Source organism: Mesoplodon bidens (assembly GCF_964165515.1).
Source record: "Mesoplodon bidens genome assembly, chromosome: 3".
Classification (NCBI taxonomy): Eukaryota; Metazoa; Chordata; class Mammalia; order Artiodactyla; family Ziphiidae; genus Mesoplodon; species Mesoplodon bidens.
In genome coordinates, this window is record NC_138178.1 from 35,515,438 (window position 1) to 35,528,467 (window position 13,030).

Below are 13,030 nucleotides of genomic sequence, written 5' to 3' on the forward strand. Positions count from 1 at the left end.
GGGGCGGCCACCGCGTCGCGCGGCCTGGGAGCACGGGAAGCCGCCCACTTCTCCGCGGCGGGCCCCGACGGCCAGAGCTTGGATGCGGTGGCGCCCGCCGAGCCGAGGCGGACGCGGGGTGGCCCAAGCCGGGGACACGCGTCGGTAGCCACGGCACTGCAACGGCCGCAGGATGGCTGAGGTAAGCGTGGCGCCCTCCCCGGACGCGGGGCCCCCTCAGCGCGCAGGGCGGGGCGGCCGGGGACGCCGCTCGGACCCCGAGCAGGTCGGTACTCGGGGGTGCGCCAGGGGCCATCTCCCCGAGGGCCACCTGCGCGGCGGCGGCGCGGTCCTTCCCCGAGGCAGGGCGTGCGGGAGCGTCTTTGCGGCGAGGAGGGCCCGTGGGGGCGCCCGGACCCCTCGCCCCCCGACGTCTCGGAGCCGCCCGACGCTCTCTGGGTGAGCGACCGGGGTTGGCGGGCGGGGGCGGGACCCCGGCGTCCCCGGGGCAGCCCCGGCGCGTCGAAAGTGCGGGGTCGGGAGAGACTGGGCGGCCGCCTTCCGCACTTCTTCCCGCCCCCTCAGCACCTCGGCTTTCGGTCCAAGGACATTGGGACTGTTTCAACCGCTTTTACCTCAGAATTAATTAAACAGCTGATTTTTAAAGTGGCCTTTTTTTTTTTTCTTTACCTGGATTCTGTTTCCGGAGACTTAAGCGTGCGGTAGCCTTCGGTCACTCGGAGAACTGCGGAGCCGGGCGAGGGACAGTGACGGGGCCTCTTGTCCGGGGCGGTGGGGAGGGGTTGTCTACAGATCTTTTGTACAAAACTGCAAATGAAGACGCAGACAGGTCGGGTCAGGAAGCTTCCGGGACAGGATAGATTCGAGGGTGCAAGGTCAGGTTTTTATAAAGGTTACAGCTGACCTGCCGGGTGCGCGGAACAGTTCAGCGCTAGGTGTTTCCCCCCTGGTTCAGGCAGCCCCGGGAATCGGGGTCAGTCTAGGGTTTCCACGTCCAAGCCAGACACAGTGGGCTCTGGCTACTTGGGGACGGGCAGCCTTTAGGTGACAGGGCTGGACCGGGCTGCGGAGCCGGCGGCGGTGCCCCCGCCGCACTCGACATCGCCTGCAAGCGCCGGGGCGGCCGGTCCCGCGTCGCGGGTGTTGAACCCCGGCCGCACTCGGCTTCCCGGCCCCGGGGGCGCCGCGCTCCCTCGCCACCCGAGCGCCCAGGCGGGTCCCCGCTGCCGACTGGCGGCGGGGCAGGGGAACGGGGGTGGGGGGTGCCCGAGGGCGGAGGAGGAGGCCGCAGCGTGGTCCCCGCTGCCCCTCGGGCGCCGCTGGCCAGACCCCGAGCCCCACCGGCCGCCTGGTTTTGCATAACCTCCTAAGGATTTGTCAGCCAGATGTGACAAGATTGTCGAGCAGAGAATGAAGGAGGAGATCTGATATTAATCAGTGCATAGCTCGGAGCCAAACTTTCTCAAATGCGGTGTAGAAACATGTTCTTCTCATTTAAGGCATCTCTTTGTGGCTGCGGGGCTGCCACCGGTCTGACTTTGACAGTTAAATGGAATGCCAACTAGCAGCCTTAATTGTATGAGTAAAGTTGTGTGTATTGTTGGGGGGAGGATCAGACACTCTAAGGTTCAGTAATGTCCCCTAGTTTTATGGCCATGCTCACCGCAGTCCTCTGAGGACAGGGCATTTAAATCGGGCCAGACGCGCCTGGTCCCAGCCAGGCCTCTGCTGTTAACACTTAAGGGGCCTAAAAGAGGCCCCATTGGTGTCCTGGGAAGCCCTGTCAGAGAGAGAGAGAGAGAGAGAGAGAGTGTGTGTGTGTGTGTGTCCCATAGAGTAGATCTAGCAAGAATTTTTTTTTAATATATTCTTCTCATCGAAGCAACAAAGATTTTTGTTGGACAGTAAGTGAATTGAAAACCAGCATTTAGCATATCTTTTTTTTTTCTGGTGTCCTTTTATTCCTTGCTGTTTTAATTTGATATTGGATTCCATGGGATCTTTTCATAAGATTTCTTAGATTGCTTTTTGCAAATACATGCTTACGTGTTAAAACTTGTTCAGTGATAAATATACTGGCTTCTCAGCTGTCCCCAAATCTGTTGATATATATTACTAAAATTTCATTAAAATTGAATACGTCAAAATAAAAATTTTGTGCATGATGTAAAAGAGCATTACTTCAGATGTTACAGATTGTCCAGGATTTGATTTTTGCTTTAAATAGGTGTAAAAAGATAGCCACAACTTTTGCTAAAATAAATTTTGATAAATAGCTTTATCTTTTTTGTCATACCTAAAAGAATAAGATGTGAGTCATTATTTGATTTCTCATCTAAAAAGTTTGCTAACTTTAATTTCCCCAAGAAAGTGTTACTGTTTCAACTCAACTGTTGGTTGAACATGTTCTGTTATAGAAGAGGTGGTGAAATCTTAGAACAAGTACTGCTCATACTCTGGGAACTCAAATATGTTCAGACATCTGCATAATTTAATTTAGAATATCACCTGTACCCATAGTTCCTATTCCCTTCAGAATAATAAGGATTTAGCGATGTGCCACTTCTTCAGTCAGACAGAGAGAGTGGTTAGTTTGAAGTGGTTATTTGGCTGTTGACATCTACTGGGATGTGGAACGATGATCTGTTTGCTCTGGTTATAATTCACACTAGAAATGTTAATGAAAGTGGAGTAATTGCAGTGGAAGCATAAAGTTTACATAGAGGGTTATCTTTATTTTATTTTAATTTTTATGCCTCTCCCATGGATCAGTTAGGCCTGTGTCCCAAGCCCATGCCCATATTCTGTACCTCAGAAGCATCAGCTTGGAAAGAAGGACGAACCAACCCATTGGGTGAGAAAAGCCATATCGGTTTCCCTGTGGAACAAGTAATAATTGTCCTTTAAGCATACACTTATTATTTCTGAATGCCTATGGACAAATATAAATGGGAAAACATTTTAAAAGTTCAGTTTGTCAGTAAAATTAAACCACAGCATATGGGGTGAGGGGCATAAGTGTCTTCTAGCTTTTGTGTAGGCTTTAGAAGTTGTTTTGACAGTGGCCATTAAAGAGTTGCCCTGAAGATTCCACAAGGTAAATTACTTTCAGGAGGAGCATGCTTTACCCCAGGGTGAATTTTCACCTCTACAGACGACATTTAGAATGAGTTACTTTTGTCAGAAACAGTCCTGTTTAAAAAGAACTAGAAATATCTTAGCTAAGGTGAAATCTCAGTGCTAGAGTCAATAAATTTTCTAAATTACTTTATTCTGAGTATTCTGTAGATTTTTAAATTTTATTTATTTAGATATTTTATTTTTGATGACTTATCTGAGAGATATTAAAGCTAACTGATTCTGCACAGAAGGGGCATCTGGAAAGGGTTGTTTTTTCGGTCTTTTTTTCCCTTTTAAATCGGTTTCCACCTGAAAACCTTATTTCCTCTTATCTTGTCATTCTTTGAAGCCCTTTTTCCTAATTCTGGAAATTCCACGATTCTGGTGCAGCCTCATTTCTCTACTCAGACACACGCCTATTTTATCCAAAAAGGTGGGTCTAAACAGTGCAGACCTGCTTCACCAGGGTCCAACTTGGGGCCTTCTCAAACTTCGCACAAATAAGCAAACCAGCTATCGCTGTTCCCGTCCACACATGGACTCATTATTATAAACCAGCCTAACATATCACAAGAGGACGCTGCCTTGGGGGTTGATAATTTCACACAGCTAATGTGAGAGAAAAGAAAAATGGACAAATAAAATGTTGTGAAGGCCAGGTCCAAACAGCCTATGTGGAGGGAAGTGGTTGTCTCAGGTAAAGTTAATTCAGGCTGCTAACTTTTTTCATAGAGTTATGTTAGTTTGTCTCCTCTTACACATTATTTGTGTGATCCTTCAGTACATGCTAGCAAACATCAAAATTATTTTCCAGGTCTACATCAGCTTCCAGAAGCATTGTCCTTGCTCTGTAGCCCTCTGATTATTTCTTTCGTTATTCATTATGAGGATAAAATTTTTATACAGACAACTTTGTTTCACGATACCCCATGCTGAATGTTAAGACAGTGATCAGGATGTCATAAGTGAGTCTGATCTTTTCTTTTCAAAAATTTCAATTGGAAAATCTAGGGGGTTTTTTACACTTCATTTTTAAAATCTAGTTCTCCCTAAGTCCCTAAAAGAAATATTTGCAAAATTTTACTTAGCAATGTTCATAATGTCATTGTTATTTTACATCAGCAGCAATGGTGAAGTTACATTGTTTGTATAGTTGAAATTATCCTGAAATGTAAATGTCTTTTTTTGTTTGGGTTTTTATTTTTTTCCTTAGGCTGACTGTTGTATCCAGAAGTTCCCTACATGTACAGTTAATGTCCTTTTGTTTTTTGTTGTCAAAGTTTTCTGAAGATTACAACTGAGGTCTCTGAAACTTAGGTTATAAAGGAAAAAAATGTCTCCATATCATTTATATACCTGTATAGATTTTTGTTGTTGTTGTTAGTTTTTTTAAGAAGAAATGTTTGGTTTGGTTTCTAAGGTAGGATTCGCAGATTTTTCTACTTTTTATATTTTCTGTTTTTAGAACTAATAATTTTAAGGAAAAAGGCACAGCTGTTAAATTATTTTGGCACAGAGTTTATACTTTGATTTATAGAGATCAAAAGAACAAGTATTTTCCCCATCTCCCTCTTTGAACTAAGCAGCAAGAGAAAACACTACAAGTGCCTCATGCATACTTTCTACTAACAGGTAGACTTGGCCCAACATCTGTTCCCTGAGTTCTACCTCCCACCTGCCGTTTCTCTGCCAGACCCTTCTCCACCCTCTCCGTCTTCTTTGACCGGCCTCTTTTCATCCCCATCCTTGCAGCGAGAAACCAGATTCTGTCAGTTCTCCTTTAGTGTCATTTTTATGTTGCAAATGCTACCTGCCTGGTTTCTGAGCCTTCCCAGGGTCCCCTCTTTCAACCATGCTCGTGATAAACGGTGTCTTCCCATTGTTCAGAACGCTGATGGTTCCATGAACCCAGGAGAGAGACTCATGGCTGCCCATCTGGACAGCACCCCCCGCTTTTTGCCTTTCTCGGTCGGCTCTTGTTGCCCATGACAGAAATCTGTGCTCTGTGGCCCAGCCTCCTGGTCTTGACAGACATGTACAGGGTGAGCCTTCTTACGCCTAGGACTGTGGCATTTCCTACATGCATTGCTGAGAGCATGGCTGCTGCCTCCTGGAGAAAGCCTCCTCTGGGCTCTCTGAATAACACTGCTCTCTCCCTCTACGCCGTCTTACTCAAAACTAAAATTTGGGGGAGAGGTGGAGTCTTGATTTATTTTTTTTTCACTTTTTTTTGTTTGTTTGTTTGTTTTTTGCGGTACGCGGGCCTCTCACTGTTGTGGCCTCTCCTGTTGCGGAGCACAGGCTCTGGACGCGCAGGCTCAGCGGCCATGGCTCACGGGCCCAGCCGCTCCGCGGCATGTGGGATCTTCCCGGACCGGGTCACGAACCCGTGTCCCACTGCACCACCGGGGAAGCCCCTTTTTTTTCACTTTTTATTATAGAGTATTTCAAGCAAAATTGGACTAGTTTAATGAAGCTTGGTGATATGTGCTTGGGGATTCAACAGTGATCAACTTTGGGCCAATCCTGTTTCGTCTGTTTTCCCTACCCATTCTCCTCACCGTCACCAACACTAAATTCCTTTGAAGCAAATCCTGAGCATTCATTCATAAATACTTTAATATGTAGCTCTAAAATAAAAGGCTCTTTTGTTAAGAGAAGCAATATACCATATAGCATCTAAAAATTAACAATAACTATGTAATGTCATTAAATTTCTAAAGTGTTCAAATTCCCTTGATTGTCCCTTTAAGTTTACATTATCATTGGTTTGTTCAAATCAGTATTCAAGTAAGGTCCATAAATTGTATCTATTAATCTATAGGTTTACTTTTTTCCTTGCAATTTATCTGTTGAAAAACCTGGGTCATTTGTCTTGTGGAGTACTCCCCAGCCTGGATTTTGGTGGTTGTTTCCTCATGATATCATGTAAACATTCCTCTATCCCCTATACCAAAAGGCTTGATCTAATTCAGATTTGAACTTTTTGGGCAAGAACACCCCATATGTAGTAGTATGTATCCTCCAATGCAGAGGCAGGTGACCTCGTTGTTGTCTTTTTCATTAAGAGTTGCAGAATGCTGATATTCTAATTCTTCATTTGTTTATTTACTGGAATACTATAAAGAGAATATTTGCCTCATCAGTGATTTGGTTGCCCTGAACTACAATTGGTATGATAAAGGATACATGCTTAATTCTTTCCCTTTGTTTAACATTTTTTGGTTCCATAGCATCCTCTAAAGGGGGCCAGTGAGTTTTGCATTTGTTTTTAACTGCCTTATGAATTGCTAGATTTTAATGTAGTAAATGACTCGCACTGCTTTTTAGCAAATCATATTTTCTGTTCAGCAATTCTTTTTTAATGAAATTTTTAAAGTGTGTATTTTGTTGTGTGACTATGATACAACACAGCAATTTTTATTTATTTATTTATTTATTTTTGGCTGTGTTGGGTCTTCGTTGCAGTGCGCGGGCTTCTCATTGCAGAGGCTTCTCTTATTGCGGAGCACGGGCTCTAGGCGCGTGGGCTTCAGTAGTTGTGGAAGGCGGGCTCAGTACTTGTGGCACACGGGCTTAGTTGCCCCGTGTCATGTGGAATCTTCCCAGACCAGGGCTGGAACCCATGTCCCCTGCATTGGCAGGCAGATTCTTTTTTTCTTTATTTTTTTAATTTATTTTTTTATACAGCAGGTTCTTATTAGTCATCCATTTTATACACATCAGTGTATATATGTCAATCCCAATCGCCCAATTCAGCACACCACCATCCCCACTCCACCGCGGTTTCCCCCGCTTGGTGTCCATACATTTGTTCTCTATATCTGTGTCTCAACTTCTGCCCTGCAAACCAGTTCATCTGTACTATTTTTCTAGGTTCCACATATGTGCGTTAATATACGATATTTGTTTTTCTTTTTCTGACTTACTTCACTCTGTATAACAGTCTCTGGGTTCATCCACGTCTCAACAAATGACTCAATTTCATTCCTTTTTATGGCTGAGTAATATTCCATTTTTTATATGTACCACATCTTCTGTATCCATTCATCTGTCGATGGGCATTTAGGTTGCTTCCATGACCTGGCTATTGTAAACAGTGTTGCACTGAACATTGGGGTGCATGTGTCTTTTTGAATTATGGTTTTCTCAGGGTATATGCCCAGTAGTGGGATTGCTGGGTCGTATGGTAGTTCTATTTTTAGTTTTTTAAGGAACCTCCATACCATTCTCCATAGTGGCTGTATCAATTTACATTTCCACCAACAGTGCAAGAGGGTTCCCTTTTCTCCACACCCTCTCCAGCATTTGTTGTCTGTAGACTTTCCAATGATGCCCATTCTGACTGGTGTGAGGTGATACCTCATTGCAGTTTTGATTTGCATTTCTCTAATAATTAGTGATGTTGAGCAACTTTTCATGTGCTTCTTGGCCATCTGTATGTCTTCTTTGGAGAAATGTCTGTTTAGGTCTTCTGCCCATTTTTGGATTGGGTTGTTTGTTTTTTTAGTATTGAGCTGCATGAGCTGTTTATATATTTTGGAGATTAATCCTTTGTCCATTGATTCATTTGCAAATATTTTCTCCCATTCTGAGGGTTGTCTTTTCATCTTGTTTATGGTTTCCTTTGCTTTGCAAAAGCTTTGAAGTTTCATTAGGTCCCATTTGTTTATTTTTGTTTTTATTTCCATTACTCTAGGAGGTGGGTCAAAAAGAATCTTGCTGTGATTAATGTCAAAGAGTGTTCTTCCTATGTTTTCCTCTAAGAGTTTTACAGTGTCCATTCTTACATTTAGGTCTCTAATCCATTTTGAGTGTATTTTTGTGTATGGTGTTAGGGAGTGTTCTAATTTCATTCTTTTACATGTAGCTGTCCAGTTTTCCCAGCACCACTTTTGAAGAGACTGTCTTTTCTCCATTGTATATCCTTGCCTCCTTTGTCATAGATAAGTTGACCGTAGGTGCGTGGGTTTATCTCTGGGCTTTCTATCTTGTTCCATTGATCTGTGTTTCTGTTTTTGTGCCAGTACCAGATTGTCTTGATTACTGTAGCTTTGTAGTATAGTCTGAAGTCAGGGAGTCTGATTCCTCCAGCTCCTTTTTTTTCCCTCAAGTCTGCTTTGGCTATTCAGGGACTTCTGTGTCTCCATGCAAATTTTAAGATTTTTTGTTCTAGTTCTGTAAAAAATGCCATTGGTAATTTGATAGGGGTTGCATTGAATCTGTAGATTGCTTTGGGTAGTATAGTCATTTTCACAATATTGATTCTTCCAATCCAAGAACATGGTATATCTCTCCATCTGTTGGTATCATCTTTAATTTCTTTCATCAGTGTCTTACAGTTTTCTGAGTACAGGTCTTTTACCTCCTTAGGTAGGTTTGTTCCTAGGTATTTTATTCTTTTCGTTGCAATGGTGAATGAGATTGTTTCCTTAATTTCTCTTTCTGATCTTTTGTCGTTAGTGTATAAGAATGCAAGAGATTTCTGTGCATTAATTTTGTATCCTGCAACTTTACCAAATTCATTGATTAGCTCTGTTAGTATTCTGGTGGCATCTTTAGGATTCTCTATGTAGAGTATCATGTCAGCTGCAGACAGTGACAGTTTTACTTCTTCTTTTCCAATTTGTCTTCCTTTTATTTCTTTTTCTTCTCTGATTACCATGGCTAGGGCTTCCAAAACTATGTTGAATAATAGTGGCGAGAGTGGACATCCTTGTCTCGTTCCTGATCTTAGAGAAAATGCTTTCAGTTTTCCACCATTGAGAATGATGTTTGCTGTGGGTTTGTCGTATATGGCCTTTATTATGTTGAGGTAGGTTCCCTCTATGCCCACTTTCTGGAGACTTTTTATCATAAATGGGTGTTGAATTTTGTCAGAAGCTTTTTCTGCATCTATTGAGATGATCATATGGTTTTTATTCTTCAGCTTGTTAATATGGTGTATCACATTGATTGATTTGTGTATATTGAAGAATCCTTGCATCCCTGGGATAAATCCCACTTGGTCATGGTGTATGATCCTTTTAATGTGTTGTTGGATTCTGTTTGCTAGTATTTTGTTGAGGATTTTTGCATCTATATTCATCGGTGGTATTGGTCTGTAATTTTCTTTTTTTTTTTTTTTTTTTTTTTTTTTTTTTTTTTGCTGTATGCGGGCCTCTCACTGTTGTGGCCTCTCCCGTTGCGGAGCACAGGCTCCGGACGCGCAGGCCCAACGGCCATGGCTCACGGGCCCAACCGCTCCGCGGCATGTGGGATCCCCCCAGACCGGGGCACGAACCCGTGTCCCCTGCACCGGCAGGCGGACCCTCAACCACTGCGCCACCAGGGAAGCCCTGTAATTTTCTTTTTTTGTAGTATCTTTGTCTGGTTTTGGTGTCAGGGTGATGGTGGCCTCATAGAATGAGTTTGGGAGTGTTTCTTCCTCTGCAATTTTTTGGAAGAGTTTGAGAAGGATGGGTGTTAGCTCTTCTCTAAATGTTTGATAGAATTCACTTGTGAAGCCATCTGGTCCTGGACTTCTGTTTGTTGGAAGATTTTTAATCACAGTTTCAATTTCATTACTTGTGATTGGTCTGTTCATATTTTCTGTTTCTTCCTGGTTCAGTCTTGGAAGGTTATACCTTTCTAAGAATTTGTCTGTTTCTTCCAGGTTGTGCATTTTATTGGCATAGAGTTGCTTGTAGTAGTCTCTTAGGATGCTTTGTATTTCTGCCGTATCTGTTGTAACTTCTCCTTTTTCATTTCTAATTTTATTGATTTGAGTCTTCTCCCTCTTTTTCTTGATGAGTCTGGCTAATGGTTAATCAATTTTGTTTATCTTCTCAAAGAACCAGCTCTTAGTTTTATTGATCTTTGCTATTGTTTTCTTTGTTTCTATTTCATTTATTTCTGTTCTCATCTTTATGATTTCTTTCTTTCTGCTAACTTTGCGTTTTGTTTCTTCTTCTTTCTCTAGTTTCTTTAGGTGTAAGGTTAGATTGTTTATTTGAGATTTTTCTTGTTTCTTGAGGTAGGCTTGTATAGCTATAAACTTCCCTCTTAGAACTGCTTTTGCTGCATCGCATAGGTTTTGGATCATTGTATTTTCATTGTCATTTGTCTCCAGGTATTTTTTGATTTCCTCTTTGATTTCTTCAGTGATCTTTTGGTTATTTAGTAACGTATTGTTTAACCTCCATGTGTTTTGTGTTTTTTACATTTTTTTCCCTGTAATTGATTCCTAATCTCATAGCATTGTGGTCAGAAAAGATGCTCGATATGATTTTAATTTTCTTAAATTTACTGAGGCTTCATTTGTGATCCAGGATGTGATCTATCCTGAAGAATGTTCCGTGTGTACTTGAGAAGAAAGCATAATCTGCTGTTTTTGGATGGAATGTCCTATAAATATCCATTAAATCTATCTGGTCTCTTGTGTCATTTAAAGCTTCTGTTTCCTTATTTATTTTCATTTTGGATGATCTGTCCATTGGTGTAAGTGAGGTGTTAAGGTCCCCCACTGTTATTGTGTTGCTGTCGATTTCCTCTTTTATAGCTGTTAGCAGTTGCCTTATGTATTGAGGTGCTCCTATGTTGGATGCATATATATTTATAATTGTTATATCTTCTTCTTGGATTGATCCCTTGATCATTATGTAGTCTTCTCTTTGTCTCTTGTAACATTCTTTATTTTAAAGTCTATTTTATCTGATTTGAGTATTGCTACTCCAGCTTTCTTTTGATTTCCATTTGCATGGAATATCTTTTTCCATCCCCTCACTTTCAGTCTGTATGTGTCCCTAGGTCTGAAGTGGGTCTCTTGTAGCATATATATGGGTCTTGTTTTTGTATCCATTCAGCAAAGGCAGGCAGATTCTTAACCACTGCGCCACCAGGGAAGTCCTTGTTCAGCAATTCTTGACCAATCAAGGTGTCTGACTTTTTTTCCCCAGTGAAGCCATGTGCTCCCCTAGAGCGGACACTGAGAGTTCCTCATCTTTGTATCTCCCTGAGGCTCCCCACTGTTACCTGTACATGGTAGATGCTTTAAAAACAAACAATGACCCCCACAAAAAAAACAATTTGTTAAATAAATTGGTTTCATTTTGTCAAACTACTAATGGAAGGTGAAGGCATGATGAACATCTGGTCCATGTGTAATTCTCCAGGTGGGCATCAGTCCAGTGCTGCCAGCAGCAGATAAGCTACCTCACACAAAAGGACCTCATGGGTTTTCTTCTCCCTTCATCCCGGTTGTCCTGGGACACCTGGCAAATGATGTTACTATTTTCAGAATCCTAGCTGTACCTCTGTGGTTTTGCATATGTTAGAAAAACAATGAAAAACTTAATGAAAAGTGTAAGAAGTTAGAGAAAAATGAGAGGAGGGAAGGTAGGGAGCAAAAACAAGAAAAAAAGCCAGTTCTAGTAAGAGATGTTAGAAGTATAAAATGTGTGTTAAGAGGCAGAGTAGCTCCAAAGAGCAATGGGGTAGAGACCTCCCGTCCTTGAATCAAGCATTTTCCCAAACCAGGAAGTCTTACTCTGCAGCCACAGAGAGAATGGGAATACAATTTCACTGGAGATGAAAAGAAAGTAAGTTCTGTCCCCACAAGCTAAGGGTGGTCCAGCCGCTTTAGAAGATGTTTTATATTATAGATGGGCAGTTTTTGATATGCACTGTAGATTTCCAGAACTCAAACCTATGAAAAGCCATTGTCTATATTCAACATTTAAAAATACAACTTGGAAAAACCTGAATCATTTTTATTCTAAAGCTTGGTGACTTTTAAAAAGTGATTTGTGATTTAGCTGACTGGGTCCTTTGATTTCAAGTTGGGAAATTATGATTCTCAGAACTGAGAATCTGACACAGTCTTAGAATCTCACATTTAAGAGAGGACCATAGACTCTAAACTTGGCCTCAGTGATCTCTACTAATTAGCAGTTTTTCACATGATTTTTATGTGTCACTCTCCACGGTCGATGGGAAGATCAATGTGTAAATTAGGAACAGCATTTGTCTGCTAGTAAAAGAGCTCCTTAATAATGGTTGCCATCCTTTCTGCTCAGCCATCCTTAGGGCTTGACTTCGAGGTTGACCTCAAGTTTGCATCCATGAGGTCCAGCCATCGTGTTCTTGTTCCAAGAAGGAGGAAGGAGGAAAGGCAAAGAATTCCCCCAGCTGAGTCAGCTCCCATTTATTTTTATTTTTTTAACATCTTTATTGGAGTATAATTGCTTTACAAATGGTGTGTTAGTTTCTGCTTTATAACAAAGTGAATCAGTTATACATATTCATATATCCCCATATCTCCTCCCTCTTGCGTCTCCCTCCCACCCTCCGTATCCCACCCCTCTAGGTGGTCACAAAGCACCGAGCTGATCTCCCTGTGCTACGTGGCTGCTTCCCACTAGCTATCTCTCTTACATTTGGTAGTGTATATATGTCCATGCCACTCTCTCACTTCGTCCCAGCTTACCCTTCCCCTTCCCCATGTCCTCAAGTCCATTCTCTACATCTGCATCTTTATTCTTGTCCTGCCCCTAGGTTCTTCATAACCTCTTTTTTTTTTTTAGATTCCATATATATGTGTTAGCATATGGTATTTGTTTTCCTCTTTCTGACTTACTTCACTCTGTATGAGAGACTCCAGGTCCATCCACCTCACTACAAATAACTCAATTTTGTTTCTTTTTATGGCTGAGTAATATTCCATTGTATATATGTGCCACATCTTCTTTATCCATTCATTTGTCGATGGATACTTAGGTTGCTTCCATGTCCTGGCTATTGTAAATAGAGCTGCAGTGAACATTGTGGTACATGACTGTTTTTGAATTATGGTTTTCTCAGGGTATATGCCCAGTAATGGGATTAGTGGGTCATATGGTAGTTTTATTTTTAATTTTTTAAGGAACCTCCA

General features: G+C 42.1%; 1 protein-coding gene across 1 annotated transcript in view; it reads left to right on the forward strand.

The window, feature by feature from the left end:
• Positions 1-1,466: 1,466 nt before the first annotated feature.
• BNC1 (basonuclin zinc finger protein 1) overlaps positions 1,467-13,030 on the forward strand; it is a gene marked incomplete at both ends in the record, with an annotated part of 29,904 nt that continues 18,340 nt past the window's right edge. Inside the window, one exon of the mRNA XM_081228898.1 lies at positions 1,467-1,544. Within this exon, the coding sequence (XP_081085024.1) occupies positions 1,467-1,544 (78 nt within the window). The remainder of the gene's footprint in view (positions 1,545-13,030) is intronic.